This window comes from Fusarium falciforme, chromosome 7 (assembly GCF_026873545.1).
Source record: "Fusarium falciforme chromosome 7, complete sequence".
In the NCBI taxonomy this organism is placed as follows: domain Eukaryota; kingdom Fungi; phylum Ascomycota; class Sordariomycetes; order Hypocreales; family Nectriaceae; genus Fusarium; species Fusarium falciforme.
Genome location: NC_070550.1, coordinates 423,295 through 446,458, shown reverse-complemented (window position 1 = coordinate 446,458; position 23,164 = coordinate 423,295). Strand labels below are relative to the sequence as shown.

Here is a 23,164-nt window from a genome sequence, read left to right as displayed (position 1 = left end):
CAAGGGACATCCTATCGCATAAAATTAGCATAGCCACCATCTTATACCTAAAACCCTATTATATTTATAACTATTCCTCAACGGGCAATAGCCCTAACCGCCTTCCCCACCTATTAGAAGGTCATAATAAAGTTATTATAGCTATAATATTAAGTAAATAAGTATACTAACTTTAAAGCTAAATTTAAATGCCTTTAAATATGATTTTTAAGAAGAAAAGAGTTATTATTATATCTCCCATAGAAAATATACCTAATTTAAAGAGATACTGCTTATATAAGCCCGTTGGAAGTCTAAGAAGTAATCCTAATTACTACTAGCTATATAGGAAGCATTATAGCCGCTGCCTATATACCCTAATAATCTTAGTAGTTAATTAGTTATATTAAGGTCTTAAGTTAGCTAGGGTTAGTAATAAATTAATAAATAAACTTTATATTTTTTTAAAAAAACTCCTTAAAGCCTATTAAAATAATAATCTAAATATTAATAAAAAAGGGGTATATTAAGATATATTAATAAGCTTTATCCTAGGCTTTAAGATAAATATATGGATATAGGGCGGCTATTAAATCCGCCGACTAATTAGGGTAACCCCGGCTAGTCGTTATATATGCAGAGACCTCCTAAAAGCTCTATAGCTAAGCTACTATAGAAGGCTTAGCAAATTAAAGTCTTATATATAATAGAGACCTACCTTTAATCTATGATTTTACCCTAATTAAGCTATTAAGGCCTACTATCTTATAATTCTTTAACTTCTTCTTAATAGATAATTAGCGCGAAATTAAGATAAAAGAATTAAGAGAACCTTATTATTTCTTAGAATAATTATCTACTTCGCGATTTATTATAAAAAATAACCTAAGAAATATTATATTAAACTTTCCTAATTTAAAAAACCTTAAAGAATTAATCTAAAAGACTAAAAGGTATTATAATTTATTATTATTTATAAGTTAGCCTTATAATAACTTATTTCTAATAAATAAGGTAAGTATTATAAACCTCCTTGATATAGATTAATAATAGATGCTAAAACTATTATAATTAGTAAGATCTTATACTAAGAGAGATACCTCGCTAAAGGGAAGATAAAAGTTAATCTTAATAATTTCCTCTTTATCCTTATCCTTAGCCTTAATCTTATTAAATAAGTTAAGAAAGAGCTATAAGTATAAAAAATAAAGGTAAAAGAGATAAATAAAAAAAAAAAAAATAAAAGACTTTTTTATTAAAGATCTTAGAATACCTTATAGATTAACTAATTAATACTTAGCCTAGGGACTATAAAAGGCTATTTAGATATAATTATAAGATATTAACTAAAGAGGCTATTACTATTAATATTAATAATTAGCTTAAGGTAATTAATATAAGTAATTAGCTTTATATAGAAATAATACTAAAGTAATAAATTAAATAAATAATAAATAAGCTTATTTAATTATTATAAATTAATTAATATACTTATGCTATAGGCTTAATAGAAAAACCTATATAAGAAGAATTTAAGGCATTTATATAGAAATAATATATTAACCTAGAGCTTTAAGAAAAATAAATAAGAGATTAACTTATAACTATAGCTTAAAGGCCTAATAAGGCATTAATATAATATTTTACTTATTAATATATACTTCGCGAGAGCTTATTAAAAGACTAAGAAGATAATAGGGCTATAGCTTATTATTTCTTTTATAATTTATATAATAAACTAAAGAAAGAGCTTAAGAGGTAAAAATACCTTATATAAAAGGCTTATTATATTATATAAGAAGCTAAATGCTTCTAGATCTAGATTACTAATTAAAATAGCTATCCTAAGAGGAAATACCTCTAAGATAATAGTAAATAGCTAGGTAAAAAGTATTATTTCCTTAGTGGCCTAAGTTATAGAAAAAGCTTTAAAAGAGATTCCTCTAGTAAATATAATTTATACCTTATATTAAAATAAGGCTATTATTATATAAGTGGTTTAAATATGCCTATATTAGTGCTATACTAGGGATAAAAAGAAAATAAGCTATCGCCTAGGTATAGAAAATATAATTATTAGGGCTATAAGACCTAAGTATATTATATTAAGATATATATTAATAATAATAACTTTTTTATAAACTAGACTTACCTTAGAAATAGAGGTAAGCTATTAATAAAGATTAGTAAAATTAAAGCCTAAGAGCTTAATTTATTAAAAAATTAAAAAGGGTAAAAATTAAACCTAAACTTTTATCTTTATTTATATAAAAATAAATATTAATTAGAAAAATAATTATAGCTTTTATATTAATTCTCTAAGGGGTAATTAAAAAAAAAATTAAAGTCCTTATAGATATTAATATAAAGATTAATATTATTAATATAAAGCTTATATAAAAGCTTAGCCTTAAGCTAATAAGTAATTATATAGCCCTTAGGCTTAAGTCTTTTAAAAGAAAAAAAATAAACCTAAGAAATACCTATTAATTAATTTTTTTTTATTAATTTATATAATAAATTATAAAAAATATAATAAGTATTAGCTAAGTTAGAATTTAAAAATAATTTATATAATATTATTTTATTATAATTATTAATAAGATAAAAAAATATAATAATTAATTATATTATTAATAAATAATATTATATTATAATTATTATTACTAATTTAATATTTTTTATCTAAGAAATTATTAAAAATAAAAAAAAGGTATAATATTAAATATTATAATATTTTTTACCTTAAAGGAAATTACCTAATAAGTATATAAAGCTAAAATAAGTATACTTATAAAAATACTTAAGAAACTTTTTTTAAAACTTAAAGGACTAAAAAGGTTTTTTAATAAATAAGTAATAAAATATATATTAATACTTATAGAAGCTATATATAAAATTAACTTAATTAAGGGAAAGAAACCCTTATATAATTTATTATACCTTATAAATAAGATATAATACTAGGCCCTTAGGGAGTATATTATAAAAAACCTAGCGAATAGATATATATAATACTCTATAAATAGGGCTAATATATTAATATTCTTTATCCCTAAGAAGGATAAAGGGCTAAGGCTTTATATAGATTATAGAGGGCTAAATAAGGTAATAATTAAGAATTATTATATCCTTTTATTTATTAAGAACCTATTAGATAGGCTTTATAAAGCTAAATATATATCTAAGATTAATATTTATAATACTTATTATAAGATTAAAGTTAATAAAAAAGACTACTAAAAGATTATTTTTTATATAAGATATAACTACTTTAAGTATATTATTATATTATTTAAATTAATAAATATATTAGCTACCTTCTAAGTATATATTTATTAATTACTTACTAATTTATTTAATATATATTATATCTTATATATAAATAATATTCTTATATACTTTTAGACTAAGGAAGAATATACTTATTATTTATAAGAGGTTTTATAATAGCTTACTAAGGTATAGCTTTATAAAAAGCTATTTAAATATAATTTCTATTAATAAAGTATTAAGTTCCTTAGATATATTATTATATAAGAAGGTATTTAGATAGAACCTTTATATATTAACTTAATTAAGAAATAATTAATATTAACCTCCTTTAAAGATATATAAATCTTTTTAGGATTTTATAATTTCTATTAGAAGTTTATTATATATTACTTAGTAATAATAAGCCCTTTAATAAAATAATTAAAAAGTAATAAAAATAAGAAAAAAACCAAAAACTTTAATTAATTTAGGAAAACTAATAATACCTTTAAAAGCCTAAAATATACCTTTTATTTTATAATTATCCTTTATTATTAAGACTTATTAAGACTAATTAGGCTTAAAATAAATATATTAGTTAAAGTAATCTTAGGTATCTTTATTTAATTAATAAAGTCTTAATAATAACTTATTACTTATTAATTATAAAAGCTTTAAGATATAAAGTAATACTAAGCTATAGGGCAATAAGAGTTATTAGCTATAATTAATAGCCTTAAATACTAGAGTTATTACCTATAAGGCCTCTTAGAGAAATTCTTAATCCTTATTAACTACTAAGCCCTTATAGGTATTATAAAGGTATTACTAAAAGAGCTAAGAGGTAAACTAATAAGATAAGTCTATAAATTCTTTATTTTTAATTTTAATATTTAATATTAGCCTAAGAATAAAAACCTTATTAATACCTTATTAAGGTAATTAGATTATATAAAGAGAGAAATATTATATAAAAATATATTCCCTATATTAACTAAAAAGTTAGCTCTTATATATAAGTTATTATTAGAGCTTTAATATATTATTATTAGCCTTAAGGGCAAGACCTAAGTTATAACTATATATATATATGCTATTAAAGTAATAATAAAAAGCTTTATCCCTTATAGTAAATATATACTAAAGAGTAGTATTTATTATATTATATCTATAGTTATTATTAGGCATTAAAAGGCTAAGTAAAAAGAGATTATTATACCATAGATTACTTAGGAAATAAAGAGCTCTAATTAAGTCTCTAGGGAATTACTTATAGCTAAGTTTATTATTTTAGAGTAATATATTTTATGCCTTATTATAAAATACTTTATAGAAAGTAAAATAATATTTCTCTTATTATCCTCTAGGAAGTTTAAAGTATTAATTAAGGAACTATAAAGCTAAGATTAATAATATAGAGAGTTAAAAAATAAGATATATAAAATTACTAGTAAATATAAGGGCTATATTATTAATAGACTTAAATTATTATAATATAAAGATTAATTAATTATCTTAGAATAAAAAGCCTTAAGGTTAAAGATATTATATTAATATTATAATAATCTAAGGGTAAGATATATAGGTACCTAAAAGACCTTAGACTTAGTAAAAAAGAAATTCTATTAACTAAGCATAATAAATAATATCTATAAGTATATTAAGAGCTACTTAATATATTAAGGTATTTATATACTAAGATATAAGCTATATAATAAATTTTAATTATTATTACTTTTATTATATTTATTTTAAGAAATTAGCCTTAATTTTATAATTAGCTTATTAAAAAGTATATATAATAATAATAAGAGTTATAATATTATATTAGTTATTATATATTATATAATAAAATATATAATATTTAATTTATTTATAAAGAAACTTAAGGCTATAAGCTTAGTAATATTATTATATAAGTATATAAAAAGCTATTTTAGTATACCTAAAGGCATTATAAGTAATAGAGATAAACTTATTATTAATAAATTCTAAGTAAACTTAATAAAAAAAAAGGTAATATTTTATTAATTATTAATCGCCTATTACTTATAGATAAATAAGTAAATAAAGTAAATATATTAGACCCTAGAGAAATACCTAAGAATATATATAAGAGATAAGCCTACTTATTAGGTAATATAACTCTTAGAGGCTACCTTTATATATAATAATAACTAATATTTAAGAATTAAGCTCTCCCTTAATAAGATATTATATAAGTATTACCTAAGGTATATTAAATATATTCCCTTAGAGGTAAAGATAAATATCTAAGGTATTACTAAGCGCTTAGAGATATTTAGCTAAGTATATAAGGTAATAAGGGATTATTAATATTATACTTTAAAATCTTAATCTAAATACTATAATATAAGGTATAAGCTATAAGTATATTATTAGGGATAATATATTAAAGTATTTATAAAGAATTAAAAGTTTAAATACCTTAAATTAGCTCTAAGATTTATTAAAGTAAAAATCCTTATAAGGTATAGTAAATAAGCCTATATTATAAAGCTATTAGAAATCTATTAATATATATATAATATATTTTATATATTATTCCTTAAACTATAAAATAATTAACTAAATAATATTATAATATTAAAAGCCTTATTAGAGCTTAAAGCTAAGCCTAATAAATAAGAGGTAAAAGAAATAATAAATTATAAGCTTATTAATAAAGTATTATTCTACCTTATTAAATAAAAAGGCTAGTTAGTAGAATATAATACTTAGGAGCCTAATTATTACTTAGAAAATATAAAAATAATAATTAAGAAGTATTATAAGGTTATAAAAAGAAGTTATAAGAAATAAGATAATAGCTAGTTAATACCTAATTAAAATATTTATAAGAAAATAAAAATATTAATTATAAAAAAGACTTAAATAAGAAGAATAAATAATAAAGATTATAACTTAATAAGACTATAAAAAGATAATTATTACTAAGCTATTATTAAATATAAGCTAAAACCTATAAAATATAAATTATAGAAAATAAAAATTATAACTATAAATAATTACTTAAGGATTAAAAAGACTAATATTAGACTTATTACTATTAATAAGCCTAGGTTTTATTAGGCCCTTACTCTTAGCCTTAGCCTTACTATAAGTAAAAATATAAGTAATATAAGCTCTCTTAAAAGCAAAGGAAATAAATAATAAATTATTATTAGAGCTATTATTATTACTATTATTATTATTATTATTATTATTATTATTCTTATTATTATTATTATTATTATTATTATTATTATTATTATTATTATTATTATTATTATTATTATTATTATTAATAAGGCATTTTATACTATAGGGAATAAAAAAAGCACTAATATATATTATAGCATAAATAATAATAAAAATATTAATTAAAGTATTAATAAAAATATATATAATAAGTAATTAAAATAAATTATAATAAAAAAAATAAGTTTTCCTCTTATTAGGGATAGCTATAATCTTAATAGATTAAAAATAAATTAATATATAATAAAAAAAATAAGGCTTAATATTATTATAAGCATAGGCGGGCTAGGTAATATTAATAAGACCCTAGATCTTAATCATATTTATATAAACCTAGGCTTATATACTAAATTAATAAGAAATATAAGGCAAAAAGAAAAATAACTTATAATTATAAAAATATAAATAAACTAAAGCTTATAAGAAAAAATAAGCTTAATAAGCTAATAGCTAGCTATTATTTAATTATTTATATTCTTAGTAGGATTAATATATTAATCCTTAATATTATTTTAAGTAATATTATAATTATTAAGGGTAATAATATAGCGCTAAATAGTAATATAAGAGGTTATTAGGCTAATATTTACTAAAGGATTAATAATAATTAGGTAGCGCTCTTAAAGGATAATATAAAAGTTTTAATATTACTAAGTAATACTAAGGAGCTTATTAGGAATCTAGGCTAGAGATTAATAATATAAAGCTAATAAATTAACTAAGAAAACTTATAGTATTATATCTCTAGGTATAATAATTATAATAAATATAAATAATATTATTAATATTAATAATATATATAAGGTAAGTATTTTTATAGATATAAGTAAGATAATTAAAATATAAGTAATTATTAGCTTATTAATTAATAAAATTAATATTATTATTAAAAATATAATAATGCCTAAAAATATATATAATAATATTAAAAATAAATATTATAAAAAAAAACTAATATATTATTAAAGAGAAATAAAATATATAAAAAAACCTTAATTAAAAAATAAGATATTATTATAATAAAAGAAATTAAAATAAAATATATTAAGTAATAAATATTATTTATTTAATAAATATTAATAAATTAAAATAAAAATAAGGCTTTAATAAAGCTAATAATATTAAAAGATTAATAAAGTATTTTAATTATTTATATTATAATAAAAAGGGAATAAAAATTAATTTTAAATATTTAATATAATATAATAAAAAGCTTTTATTAAGGCTTTATTTATAGACTAAGGAACTTAAAGGAATTATTTAAAGCTTTTTTATTTACTTAAAGATCTTAGGGACTAAGATCTCTAGAGGGGAGGTAATTATAAGGATATAAGGCAGCTATTAAATCTGCTAACTAATTAGGGTAACCCTAGCTAGTTATTATATATATAGAGACCTCCTAAAAGCTCTATAGCTAAGTTATTATAAAAGGCTTAGTAAATTAAAGTCTTATATATAATAGAGACCTACCTTTAATCTATAATTTTACCTTAATCAAGCCATTAAGGCCTATTATCTTATAATAAAATAAATAAAGTAAAATTAGTCCTATAATATAATAAAAAATAAAGTATAAAACCTAAAAAACTTCTAATATATTTTCTATAAAGCTTATAACCTATTAAGAAGAGGATATTATAAGAGAACTAGATATATTAATCTTAGCTGGGATACTAAAAATAAAATAAAAAAGAAATACTTATAGTATAGTTATAAAGCTATAATAAAGGGACTTCTTATTAGTCTATATATTATAATAGACTTATAAGAAGAGATATTTATAGATAATCTACTAGTAAGCTAGCTTATTACTATAGCAAATAATAATATAGTCGAAGTATATTATAACTATAGCATAGGCTAGGCAGGGAAGTATAGCAGAAATACTCTAACTAAGCAAGGGACTAAAGGGACTAAACGTCGCTTGTATTAGTCCTAGGACTAAATATTAAATATATTAGTCTTACCTTAAATTAAACCTAGAGAATATTAGTCTAAGAAATTAACTATAAGTATATAAAATACGCTTATTATACTCCCTTATATAATAGCTACCTTAGTTATTAATATAACTTAGTTATATTTAATACCTTTAAGTATATTACTAAATATAACTTATATTTTTTATTATTTAGACTATGCTTAGTACTCATTACTAATATAAACCTAATATAACTAGTTTATCCCTTAGGAAATATATAATTATTATATATTAATAGCTCTTATTTAGTAATATATTATATATTTTAAGTAATATTATTACTATAGCGCCTGATTATAATAATTATGTGTTTCCCAAGGGATAAACCAGTCGTGCTAGGTTTATATTAGTAGAGAGTACTAGGCATAGTCTAAGCAAAGGGGGTATAAGTTACATCTAGTAATATACTTAAAGGTATTAAGTATAACTAAGTTATATTAATAGCTAAGGTAGCTATTATATAAGAAAGTATAATAAATATATTTTATATACTTTATATAATAAGTTAGATTATAATAGATTATAACTTATAGGGCTTAAGCTATTATAATCCTATTTACTAAACTAAAGGGGATTATAGCCTATAGGGCATAATCCGTTCTAATCTATTCCTAATTAGTATAATAATATAAGTCCTTTTAGTTATATAGCCTAGAGGTTTCCTAGGCCATAATATAATATCTCCCCTCTATTAGTCTTATCCCTAAGGCTATATTTATGACTTTGGTTATTTCACGTATATATATTAATCTTTAACTTATAAAAATCTTTTATTAATATATCTAATTATTCTCCCCTTTCTAAGAAGTAATTAGCTATTATTAAACTAGGCGATATTATTAATTATTTTAGATTTAAAATTATATCTTATTTATTTTATTATTCCTATAGCCTTTATTATATAGCTTTACCTAAGAAGTTAGATCGCTATAAAGAATATACTTATTATAGCCTTTTATATAATATATTAATAAATATCTCTAGTGCTTATTTATATACTCTTACTTATAGGGTTTTTATTATTAATAATTTCTAAGTAAATTATATCTATTAAGACTTTAATTATCTAGATTTTAAGAAAAAATATATTAAAGAGGATTTTTTATATTTATAATAGGAGGTATAAAAAGCTTAAGTAAGAATAAATAAGGTTTTAGCTTATTTAACTTAGCTTTATCGCTAGAAATACTAGTTATATACTAAGGGTATTAAGATAGCTATTTAAGGACTTTATTTCTTAGATAAGCTAGAGGCAACTAAGAAGGCAGAGTTAGAGGCTATAATCACTGCATAGTTTATAGGTGCTATAGATATTATTAACTAGAGTATTATTAGCCTTAAGTTTATTTTCTCTTTTAATATTATTAATAAAAGTCCTTTAGAAGGTATTATATATTAATAAGATATTTTAGGGGTTTTTATATATTTTTAGAGTTAAGGTAATTTTTTAATTTAATAAAATATATTATTTTATTATTAATTTTATTTATATTAAAAATAGCTTCTATAATATATTCTTTTAGTTTATTAACTTTAGTTTTTAGTTTATTTCTAGTCTTAACTTAGATAATATTTTCTATTAATTTAAGTAATAAAATACAAATAATTAGATAGAGCTTAACTTTTAGTAATAAGTCTAATTTATAATTATTTTCTAAGATTTTTTATTTAATTTTATATAATTTAATATATTTATAATTAAGTTTTTTATTTTATTATTTTATTTTAATATTTTTTATTATAAGATAAATTATATTTCCCTCTAAGAAGATTAATTCCTTAATTTTTTTCTTATTAATATAGTTTATTATCTTATTTCTAATAAATTTAAGTATTATTTTTATTTCTTTATATAGGTTTTTTAGCTAGTTACTAATAAGGATTACTTTAGGGTTAATAATTATATCCCTTATTTATTAATAGGCATTTAAAGTAAATCTAAAATTAATATAAGCCAGTATAATCTTTATGCTTTTATTTATTACTATATTATAAGCTAACTATATAGCTAGTAACTTCTTAACTTTATTAGTTTATTTATAATTAATATAATATTAAAAATATTATTTTAATATTTAATGTATATATTTTATTTATCTATTTATATTTTATAATATATTATAAAGAGTTTATAGTTAATTCTTAAATATCTTATAAGGCTTTATAAAAATTTTAAAGTAAATAATAATCCTTAATTTATAATAATCTTTAGTAATATATTATATATCTTAGTAATATAAAAATAAAAAAGGTAAATAAATTCTTTTATTATTATTAATTCTCTATAAGGTATAAAATAAAAAATTTTTATAAGTCTATTTGTAATAATAAGAATATTATTATAGAAGTTCTTAGTAGCTAGTTCTTTTAATAGGGGTAGTTTTATAATAAAATTTATAGTAATTAAGTCCTAAGGTTATTTTATAACTAAGAGTAATTATAATTTCTTATAAGGTTTATAATATTATACCTTAGTTTTTATATAAAAGTTATATTAATTAATAATTATTATAATAATTTTCTTTATATTAGAAAAAATAAATATTATTTTAATTTATTCTAGGGTTTTATTAATTCCTTAGTATTTATATAATAAATAGTAATATATTTTATATATAAATTTATAATATAATTTATCTAGGATTTATTATTTATTAGTTTTCTTATTATCTAAGAGTTATATATTATATTCTTAGATTTATTTTAAGAGTTAATTTCTTTATTTTATTATATAAGTACTTTTAATAATAATATAAGATGTCCCTATAACTTAGTTATATTTATATAATTTTAATAAGTCTTTATCTCTTAGCTATATATTATTATAATATATTTTATAGTTAAGGTAGCTTTTAGGTCTTATATTAAGGTTTTCTTAATAAAAATATTAATATATTATTTCTTAGAAATTTCTATTATTAAGTTTTTTATTATATTTTATTATTTAGTAGTAATATTTAATAAATTCTTTTATATATTTCTAAGATTTAAAGATATATTTTTAATATATAATTATTTTTTATTAGCTTCTTACTTAGTTTATTTATCTAATTATAACTTTTCTAAGTTTTCTAAGGGTATTATTAATAATAATTTTATTTCTTTATTTATTTATTAGGTAATATAATAATATTTATTACTTAATATATATAATTATTTATTACTTTAGGTATTTCTTTTATATAAATTATAAGAGTTATTTTTTTACTTTAATTCTTTTAATATTTAGGTTAGGTTATTAGTTAATAATATTTATTTTATTATTTTTTATTCTTTTAATATAAATAATAATATAATTAAATTCTAAAAGATATTTAATATCTTATAATTATTATTTACTAAGTTCTTAGGTTTTTATAAAGTAAATAATATTCTTATAATTTATATATACCTAGTATTTACTTCTAAGAAGGTAATATTAAAATTCCTTAAAGGTATTAATTATTATAAGAAATTCCTTATTATAAATAAAATAATTAAATTCTACTTTATATAACTTATAGAAATAAAATATAATAAGATATAAAAGTCCTTTATTATCTTATTATTTAATCTAAGCGCTTAATATAAGATCTAAGGTATTTATTTTAAGTTTAATTTATTAAGATAAATTAAATATCTTAAATATTAGTTTACTTAGGATAAATTCTTTAATTATATAAAAGATTTTTTTTATTTTATTTTTAAATATAAATATTTTATCTTTTTTTATAAAATTAATTAATAATATAATAATCTTCTTAAATTGTTAAAGAAATCTATAATAGTAATTAATAAAGCTAAGAAAGGCTTATATTTCTTTAATAATTATTAATTCCTTTTAATCCCTAATTACTAAGACCTTCTTAGGGTTTATATATATCTTATTATATAAAATAATATATCTAAGGAATTTTACTTCTAAGGTATAGAATTTATTTTTCTTAGGTTTTATTAATAAGTTAATATCTTATAATATTTATAATACCTTATAGATATATTTTATATATTTTTCTTTTATTTTAAAAAAAAATAATATCTAAGTAATATATAATAAATATATTAAAATATTCTTATAATATATTATTAATTATTTATTAAAATATAATAAGTATATTAATAAGTCTAAAAGGTATAATAAAGTACTTAAATAGTTTATACTTAGTATAAAAAGTAATTTTTTATTTATATTTTTTTTAATTTAAATAAGGTTATTTTTATAGCTTGGTTCCCTATAATAGCACTATAAGCCTTTATAGGTAGCTAAAGCATTACTATAGTTACTATAATAGCGATTATAGCTTAATCTTTTGCCCTATAGCGTAATGGCTAAGGTGTACTATTATAGTTATAAGCTCTATTAAGGTTAAATACTATAAAATACTTTATTTTAAAAAGTTAATTCTTTAACTTATTAATAAGAGATAATAATATATAATCCTTAATTATAATAATATTAAGTATTTTAAAGTTAATATAAAATTAAAGCTTTTTATTTTTTTTAAGATAAATATAATAAGGTATTTAATAAATAACTTATTTTTCTTAATATATCTTTTTATAATATATCTTTAATATATTTCTTTAATACTAATAGTTATACCTTATTACGTAAAAGAAATTTATTAAAGTTAAGTTATTTTTTATTAATAAATTTAATTTTAAGCTTATAATATATATATTTAGGTAAACTTATTTTAAATTTTTTTATAAAGAGCTTCTTATAAATATAATATTATAATAAAATATTTTTAAGTTATTTTTCTTTTAATATCTTTTTAACTTATTTAAGGTTTTTTTCTAATTAATAAAATTATTATATAATATATATAATTATTTACTAATTTTATTAATTTTATTTATTATAATATTTATATTATATTTCTTTAGGTAAAAAAATATCTTATATTTATTTCTTCTTAGCTTCTCTCGTATTTTTAATAAAAATTAAAGATCTTATATTATATTCTAAGTTATTATTTATTATAAAGAGTATCTTATTATTAAAAGAAAATACCTAGCTAATTCTCTAATTAAAATATAAGTTATAGTATTATAATTATAAGTACTTAAATATAAGATTATATTATTTATTTAATATAATATTAAATAATATCCCTTAGTTTTTTCTTTTAATAAAAACTTTAAAATAATTAATCTTATTATTAATAATACTATTATTATAATTAAAAGGGGTTCCTTCTAGGTTAATAACTACATAAGGTATTTATTTATATCTCTATAATAACTTAAGCTTATTAGCTATTATTAGATTAAAGTAATTCTACTTAGCTTTATTATTTACTAAAATATTTAATTATTCTCTTTTAATTTATACTTTTAGTTCTAAGTATTATTACTTATATACTTTATTTATAGAATATAAGGCCTTTTAGGGTAATATATTCTTATATTTATTTATTTATTACCTTATATTAAATAAGGTATTTAGTTTTGTAATATTATATAGCTATAATAATTAAACTTATATTTATTATTTATATAAGCTTTATAATTATAGTTATTTACTTAGCTATTAATCTATTTTTAATAACTTTATTTTATAATTTTATTATTATTATAAGTATATCTTAGTTATTAAGTTTCTAAGTAGATTTTATTAAAGTTTTTATATTAGATATAATTAATATATTCTTATAAGGCCTTATCTATAGGTTTATAATCTCTTCTAAGGTATAACTAAATACCTTTATATTATTTCTTATTAATAGTATTTCCTTAGTAAATTAAGAAATTAAATCCTTTTTTTATTATTTATTTTATTTATTTATAAGTAATTAAGACTTATTATTTATATTATAAGTATATTTCTCTATAATATAATATAGCTTTTATATTAAGGTAGCTTCTATTAGGTATTTCCTCTTATTTTATTATAGCTTACTATGTTATAATAATAATCTATTATTCTAGGCTAATAGCTCCCTCTTTAGTTAAATAAAACCATAGCATAGTAATACTAAGTCCTTTATATTATTCTTTTACCTTATATTAAAAGGTTTTATAAGCTAAGTAAGGCTTAATATTAAGCTAAGATAATTAAATTAAAAAATAATTATTTCTTATTTATTTATAATATATATATTATAGTAATAATCCTTATATAATACTTAAGAGATTTTTTTATATTATAAATATATAAATATTATATTATTATTTAACTTTATACTACCTAAAATAGGGATTAAAGTATTATAATTAATATCTTAGTAATTTTAATAATAAAGGCTCTATACCCAAAGCTAGAGGTCTTAATAGGCTTAAATTAATAAGGTTTATCTACGTAATCATTAATAGCTTTAATAATACACTAAAGCTAGCTCTATTTATAATAAATAGCTTACATCTTAACTAACTAAAGAGGTTAAAATCTAACCCGTTCACGGAGTAGCTCTCCCCCCCAACGCCAACCTTCTAATCGCCCTTATAATTCTCGACCACTCAAAGAGGTCAAAATCTTAAGGGATCACGCTTCCATTATCCTCTTAAGAGGAGGTTCAACCACAACCAACTAATCAACCAACCAGTTAACTAATCAACAACACATCAACAATCGCGATGGCTTTCCATAGAGACCTTTAACTAAGCGATCAAAGTAATACAGCTAATACCTATCGGCATACCTTCTAATACGACTAAGATAACCTTAGCGAGGAAGTTTATAAGCTTCGCAAGGGCGCAAAAAGTACCTATAATAAGCTATAAGAAAGAATATTAAATAAATACCTTTAAAGCATTATACTAAGTAAAGACCTTAATAATCTAAAATATATTAAACTTGTGATCTTTAATTATAATATTTTTCTTCTTTTATTTAGCCTCTTTTTACTTAGTAATAATATTAATAAAAAGATTAATTTTATTAAAGAAAAGCTTTTTTTATTAGAGGCTCTTAAAAAAAGGCTAAAGGAAAGGTAAGTTCCTATTAGTAAGGATGACTAATTCCTTAGGGACTTAGAATATAACTAGCACGCAGCGTAGCTTATAACCCTTGTTATAAGTATTAATACCTTCTACCACGCTAAATAAGAGGATCAAAGAAGTCTTATAGCTAGGATCTAGCTATATAGCTATAAGCGTAACTATATTGGGAAATAAGGATTATCGGCGTTATAGGTTTTAGAGGGATTAGTTCCTAGAGTTAGCGTTAGAGTTCTATAAACCTAAAAAGAGTTAGCGCTGGGGCTTAACGCTAGACTTAGAGGTAGATAAAGGTCTATAGGTTTAATTGATTAAACCTATCTAGTTAAATGCATAATATATATATCTTGGCTTATATAAATATATAAATAATAGTAATTTTAATAGTAATTTTAATAATAAATAAATATTATATATAAGTTATCTTATAGGTTATAATAAGGTTTAAGCTATCTTAGGTTTATAATTATTTTTTTATAATATCTTTATATATAAATATTTTTTATATTATTTATACTTTATTATTTTTTAGCTAATTAGATATATTAAGTAGCTATATTAAGCTAATAATATTTATAAATTTTTTTATAAATTAATATTTTATAATTATTTTCTTAGAGTATTATATATTAGCTATATTATTATTAATAGATTTATATAATATTTTAGTTTTATTATATTTATATTCCCGCGGAGTATTAGTTATAATTAATAGGTTTATAATATCTATTTAGCTAAGTAATAATAATTATTTATTATTTATTAATAAGGTTTTTTTTTTAATTATTTAGTTTTAATAAAAGGTTTTATATATCTAGGTTAATAAGATATAATTAATAAACTTTTAAGGGTTTAATTAATTTATAAAGTTATTTTTTTATAATATTATTAATTATATAATTATTATTAACTTATTTTTTTATTAAGTAAATAACTTAATAAGATATAATAACTTCTTTAAGTTAAAGTCTTATTTTATTATATCCTTTTTATATTATTTTTAATATCTTAGTAATATAAATAATTATTTTAGGGTTATTATCTTAGTTAATTATATTTAAATATTTTTTTATTTTTTAAGAGGTTTTATTATTACTTTAATTAATAATACCGTTTTTTAATATCTTATTATTTCTTTTAATATTTATTAGCCTTATAGCCCTTCTTATAATAATAATAATACTTAATATCTTTATTATCCTTTTAGGCTATTTTAAGTTTTATAAGTCTTATATAAGTCTTATAAGAGATATTACTTTTAGCTTATTTTTACCTTTAGGATTAATTAATATTATTTTTATTACCTTAAATTTATCTCTTATTAGATTTCTCTATATATTATTTAAATTATTAGTTATTAATCTTAATAGCTATATTAATATAATCCTAGAGGTTATTAGGTTTTTCTATTTTATAGAGTTTATCCTTAACTTTATCTTTAAGTCCTTTATAAAATATAATTTAAAGGGTATTTATTTCTTAGTTAAGGAATAAGGTAATTTATATAAATTTAGCTATATAAGTTAAGATAGCCTTTATTTATTATAGGTTCTTAAGTTTCTATATAGCTTATTATTTTTATTAATAATTTTAAAGTTATATTTAATTTTATTTTTAAAATTTTTATATTTAATAAAAAAGAGTTATATTTCTTTAATAAGTTTATTTCTAAGAAAGTTATATAGCTTAGGCTTAAATTAAATAAGTATATTACCTATAAGGCATTTATTAATATATAAGACCTTACTTTTTATATTAATTATCTTAGTAAGGAAATATTATTAATATACCTTAAGGGATATAAGAAATATCTTAATATAAATAGCTTATCTATTAAATAGCTCTAGGTCCTTAGGCTTAATAATTTTATTTATATCTTTATAAGTAATATTAGTAATATTATATTTAAATATTAGGTTACTAAGATTATAAATTTATTATTATATTAGGTTATTTTATTAGGCTTAGAGTATAATAAGTTAATTAATCTAGTTTTATTATTTATTAATTATTTACTAATATTATTATTATTATTATTTTATAGCTTAATAAAAGCATTTTTATATATTATTTATAAATACTTTTATACTTATAAGTTATTTTTAAGTAATTTTAGTATTATTTTATATATTATTTAAGAGGTTATTATAGTAAGTAATTAAATAGTTATATTTATTCCTAAGTTTATAGACTTTATCCTTATATAAGGCTAGAATAATATATTTCTTATTATTATTATTTATATTTATTAAGATATTAGGTTTTTCTAGCTTAATTATAGGTTATCTTTATTAGGGGGTAATAAGTAGCTTATTGCGAGAGGTAAAAAGGGATCTAATATTAGGCGCTATAGTAATAGTATTACTTAGAGTATATAATATATTACTAAATAAGAGTTATTAATATATAATAATTATATATTTCTTAAGGGATAAACTAATTATATTAGGTTTATATTAATAAAGAGTACTAGGTATAGTCTAAGTAATAATAGATATAAGTTATATTTAGTAATATACTTAAAGGTATTAAGTATAACTAAGTTATATTAATAGCTAAGGTAGCTATTATATAAAAAAGTATAATAAATATATCTTATATACTTATAGTTACTTCTTTAGACTAATATTCTCTAGGTTTAGTCTAAGGTAAGACTAATATATTTAATATTTAGTCTTAGGACTAATATAAGCGATATTTAGTCCTTTTAGTCCCTTGCTTAGTTAGAGTATTTCTGCTATGTTTCCCTGCCTGGCCTATGTCATGGTCGTGACATATACCTATTATTATAAGTAATAATATTAATCTATAATTATTAATAAAGGGCTTAAAATAAAGTATATAGTATATAAAATAAATACTTAAATATATTATTATCCCCTTTAAGTAATTATAATATATATTTTCTTATAAGGTATATATTAATATATAGATAGTAGTAGTAATAGCCTTATTAAGTTAATCTCTTATTACTAATAATACTAAAAAAGCATAATATAATAAAAACCCTATAGCAATTAATAATAACTTTATCTTTTATTATTAATTAATAAAAAAGCTTCTTATTATTAAAGAGGCTATTATTATTAATTAAGCAAGTAATTTCTTTTATTTCTTTATCTTTAAATATTATTTCTAACTAAAATTAGAATTATAAATAGCTTTTAATTACCCCTTCTTACTTCATTTAAAATAAATTATAAAAATCGATATAATTAATATCCCTCTTGCTTCTATAGGTAAGCCAAAGGCCATGGTAGCCCCTGGCTAGCGTGATATATGTAAATAACGATCCTTAGGGTTAGAGATATAACTAGGACGGTTAATTCTTATATCCCCTGCTTAGAGCGGTGCTAGATCGAGGAAAGCATATCCCCTCATTTATTTAACAGGAAAATTTAAATCATGATTCATTTTGAACCCCGTTTATGATTAGGGCCTAAACCCTTAGTTAGAAGAAAGAGAAGAGGGGAGGCCTTGTCCGGCTGCTGCCACTAATGCAACCTGCTGACACCCGAAAGAGACCTAACAGTAGCCTATCGCGTGACTAGGCTAGCTAATTGGCTCAACCCAGCCGACTGGGTAGCGTGTCGGCTCATTGTTCCACCCGTGCATCTCATTCTCCGCTCGTTCCCTTAGCATGACGTGCTGTGGTAACTCAAACCTCTCCGACCCAAGACAATCGGGGCCTCCAGCACATGGTGACTGCCAGAACAAGTCAGCCAAGAAAGCTGGATGATGGCAGACGGCATACTGACGCCTTTGAGCAAAGTGAGCCGGTACCTTTGCCTTGAATCATCGACCTGCTGATCGAATAGTGAAAACCACCTCTCTTGGGTTCAAGAGAAGGCACATCCTATTCCCAGGGATAACAGCAGCATCTAAGCTTATCACCGGTCGGCATGACCTAGAACGGATAATGGTCGTCGTCGTCATCATTATCGTCCCTAGACTCATTGCGGAGTAGAATTGACCAGGATACTAACTCGATATGCGGGCTTCAATTAGGATCAAAGAAGCCTCGGTTGAGCGTTATCAGGATGGCGTCGAGGCGGAATGTGCTCCTGGAGCGGTTATTTGGAGCTGCTCCTCTAGATGATAATTGTAACTACTCTTCCAGAGGAGAATATAAGGCTCCTTAAGTATAGTCACGAAGTTACTAGTTCTAACATGGAGCCAGCACGAGTGCAGATCCAACTGCCTCGGGTCTAGGGCTAAAAGAACCGCCCTCTCGAGGTGATGGAGGCTCTCGTACAGACTCGGCCTGCCAAATGTGTTTTTGACATCGTGAGTCTAGAAGAGCAGACGCGGGTTCCAAAAGTACGTGACAGTTTCGCCTCGTTGCGTCGGGATATGGCACTGGCCCAGAAGAAGACGAGATTGGTGATGGTGGTGACGATGGCGGAGTTGGTGGGGTGGAGGAAGTTGATGACCCTAGCAAGCTTAGTAGGCCTATTGTTGATGGAGGGGAACAGCCGAACTCGGAAGGCGGATCACCATCTTGCCGGTAGCGGTTGGGCGATAGTGCTGGGGCCGTCGGTTGTGGTGATGCGAACCCGGCGTCGCGTGCGGATCCGCCAGGGACACGAGCCGAGAACTCAGTGGGTAACGAGGGAAGAGGCACCAGGTCAAAGCTGGGTTCAGGACCAGATTCTAGGTCAGAAACAACTGGGCCATCGCGTATATCCAGTGCAGAAAACTTGGCAATAGGCGGCGACTCTTGGACTAGACTGTCAGTTGTACCCTTACATCTTTCTCTAGCGTCGCCGGCAGTATTGTGTCGGCAAATCTAGAACTCAACATATACGGTTTCCTATCTAAGGTTTCATCTGTTGTCGGTAGACTTTGTGAAGAACAACTTATTTGCACGACTGGTAGACCTAGTCCCCACGACCCCGAAATTCCTCATCACTCATAGCCGACGGGATGGTAGCTAGCGGAATCCGGGGATTGCAGCATTAATAGTCATCTATCGAGGCCCAGGGGCATCTCATGTTACTCTTTGGCGGCGAGATATACGGAGCCCAGAACCGGACCTGGAAAAATAATAGCTGATGCTCGTACCAGGTTCCCGGTCTCCTTGCGTCGATCACCATTCAAGGTGGCGAGAATAAGATTCCAACCATGCGACAAGATCGATCATCGAAATCGGGAATCGATTCCCAAAATTCCTTGAATTTCCGATACAGCTTCAAAAAGTCGAGTCCATTCCAAGTTAGCGGATCCAGGCGGTCAAAGAGGTGCCCGCTAGACCTTCGGGTTCCTTAGTTACTCGGGCTTGCGCCCGTAAACATAACGCACAGTCATATAGCTATGGACCTTTGGGTTTTGTAACCCCTTTCGCAAGCCCATTAGAAACAACTGGTAATCATCCTTGGGCCACTGTAACAAATTGTGCCACATCATGAGAGTCAAGCCTAGAACAAAGCATACGTAAGACCTCAGAACGTCATTGCAATAGGGGAGCCCGCTTTCTTACCCTCGAGGTCATTTTCCAAAGCGGCTCTGACAAACTGACCAACCTGGGCCAGCTTGGGATCTTTGGGCCAGCCACCAACCGGAAGCTAAGAATTGCAACATCAGTTAGTTCCTTGATTTATCCGAGGGCCTCAAATTGCAAACCTTGTGATCGATGACTTGGACATCTACAAAGCCCGCCATTCTGAATTCCGTTTCCTGCAGATGATCAACAAAAAAGGGGCGACCCAAAGCTTTGCCGCCCTCTTGAAAAAGCTTAGTGAACATATGAAGACTGGGCTCCTTGTCGACAGTTCCATCGTCACTGCGGAACTCGACATTAGCCTCGGTCGACTGCACCCAGCCCCCTGGGGCACAACAGCGATAGGCCTCCTTGAAGAGACCGCCCCAATCCTTGACGGCGCCGAATAGATAACGTATATGGATAAAGTTAAACTGGTCTGTGTCCCAGGTCCATGTCAAGGTCGCATCATCAATTTCAAAGCGGGCGTTGGGGGGAATCCACTGGGGTTGGCATGGAGAGAGATCAGTGCCTATAACCTCGGCACCAGGGTATCGATCAGCAAATTCGCTATAGTAGATCAGCAGGTGAACTACAACTGCAGAGTTCTTTACCATCGTACATGGCCCAGATACCTTATCAACTGATCAGTCTGGATCTTCTCCAATGTACATGACTCAGCAACTTACCGGTCCCAGTACCAACGTCTAGGACTCGCTGCACAACGTCGTGTAAATACTAGTACAAGGATCTATCACTGACTGCGGACGCCCACCTGCATGTTTTCCTCTTTCACGGGGGCGAGGAACAGTTCTTCATCCAAGAGAATTGTCAGATAATGATGGCTGGAGGTGATCAGCAACTGGCTTCTTATTGAGCTTGGTGGAGTCTCAAGTCGCACGTCAAGTCTAAAGACTCCAGTAAGGGGTCATCGTTGGGAAGAAAATAATTCAACTCGAACTTCTCGCTGTGATAAGTGCGCCCCTGAAGTCGACGATACTCAAGGATGCTGGAAGAGACAGAAGCAGTACTGCTCAAACTGCGATACTATATCAGAAATGTGGTAATATCCGCTGCTCAGAGCCACGAACGTATCTTGGCCCATTGAAGAGTCGCCACCATTGGATGAGTCACTCTGAGACGATGTCAGCCGGTGTTTGAGGTAATTTCGAGCAGTCAAGGCACACTTCTGAGTCGCTTACACGGATGGGCTCGTTTCCGGACGATGAGGCTACGGGCGCGGCATCCGCCGGCGTGACGGACCCTACAGGTTGGTTTGACATGATTGTCTGATCTCAGAAGCAAAACAGTGAGGGTCTTGAGGGCATAAATGACTTGATCAGTCTCGCAAGCGGTGGAATGTTAATGAGGGGAACATCCCTGGCCACAGGTACATGTGACCCAATCGCAGCTTGGTTAGGGCTGCCAGAAAGTCGGACTAACACTCACGCCACGTACCTAAAATCAGACGAGAATTAACTGGGGCAGTTGATATTTGAAGGGCAGGTGTTGGAGATGAAGTAGGTGCTTGGCACTAGATCCTTGTCCAGAGTTTCGGCTATACGCTTCTAGGAAACGAGCTTGAAAAGAATCCTTAGTAAGTAAACAAAGGGGGAATGTCATTTATAATTTAATCCTACATAAGTAAGTATACATTACTAAAGAGTAGTTATAGAGGCTGAACCTATTGTGACCACCGATAATTAAAAATACGGGAGCGGCACTCCAAACCTCTGGTAGCAAAACGCTTTCATCGCGACCCTCCTCCCCTGCATTCCCTGCACTTCTCCATGCGACTCAATGAAGGATGCGATGAAATCGCTTCCACTTATCAGGCTATGAATTTGCTTTAGACGGTCCACCGCTCATCGTGTTTGGTCCTTGTCAAAACTTTCAATGGCATATAAAAATAGTGGCCGAAGATATCCTGCGTTCAGCACCCTTCCATTGAAGACATCCCAATCACCATCAACAATATCTCTAATTCACTGCATTGCGTCTTTGGCTTCGGGCGATGCAAAGGAAGGGTGCCCAAGAATGCGCTCCATGGCGACAATCTTAGTGAAGTATGTCGCAGAGCATAGCCCAGCAAGTGTGATGAGGGGATCAACAATCGTGGGGCAGAAATGTTGCTGTTTTATTCAATGGTGATTGGCTAAGACTCGGCTCTTTATCTCTAGCCGAGTCTTACTGTTCGCCGATGCTACGACATTGTCTAATCAGAAAGCCAATTCACGTTGAGATACTTCTAGCACATGATATCATAACATCTAGGGTAGCCAGTTATG

General features: G+C 24.2%; 1 protein-coding gene across 1 annotated transcript; it reads right to left on the bottom strand.

Moving 5' to 3' along the window:
* Positions 1–20,665: 20,665 nt before the first annotated feature.
* Positions 20,666–22,159, bottom strand: NCS54_00882100 (Hypothetical protein; the record flags this gene model as incomplete). Its single annotated transcript, XM_053154189.1, has 9 exons — positions 20,666–20,814; positions 20,877–20,961; positions 21,020–21,446; positions 21,499–21,511; positions 21,566–21,593; positions 21,652–21,721; positions 21,778–21,915; positions 21,968–22,011; positions 22,064–22,159. 9 exons carry the CDS (start codon positions 22,157–22,159, stop codon positions 20,666–20,668), a joined length of 1,050 nt encoding a protein of 349 aa, XP_053010164.1.
* Positions 22,160–23,164: the final 1,005 nt, after the last annotated feature.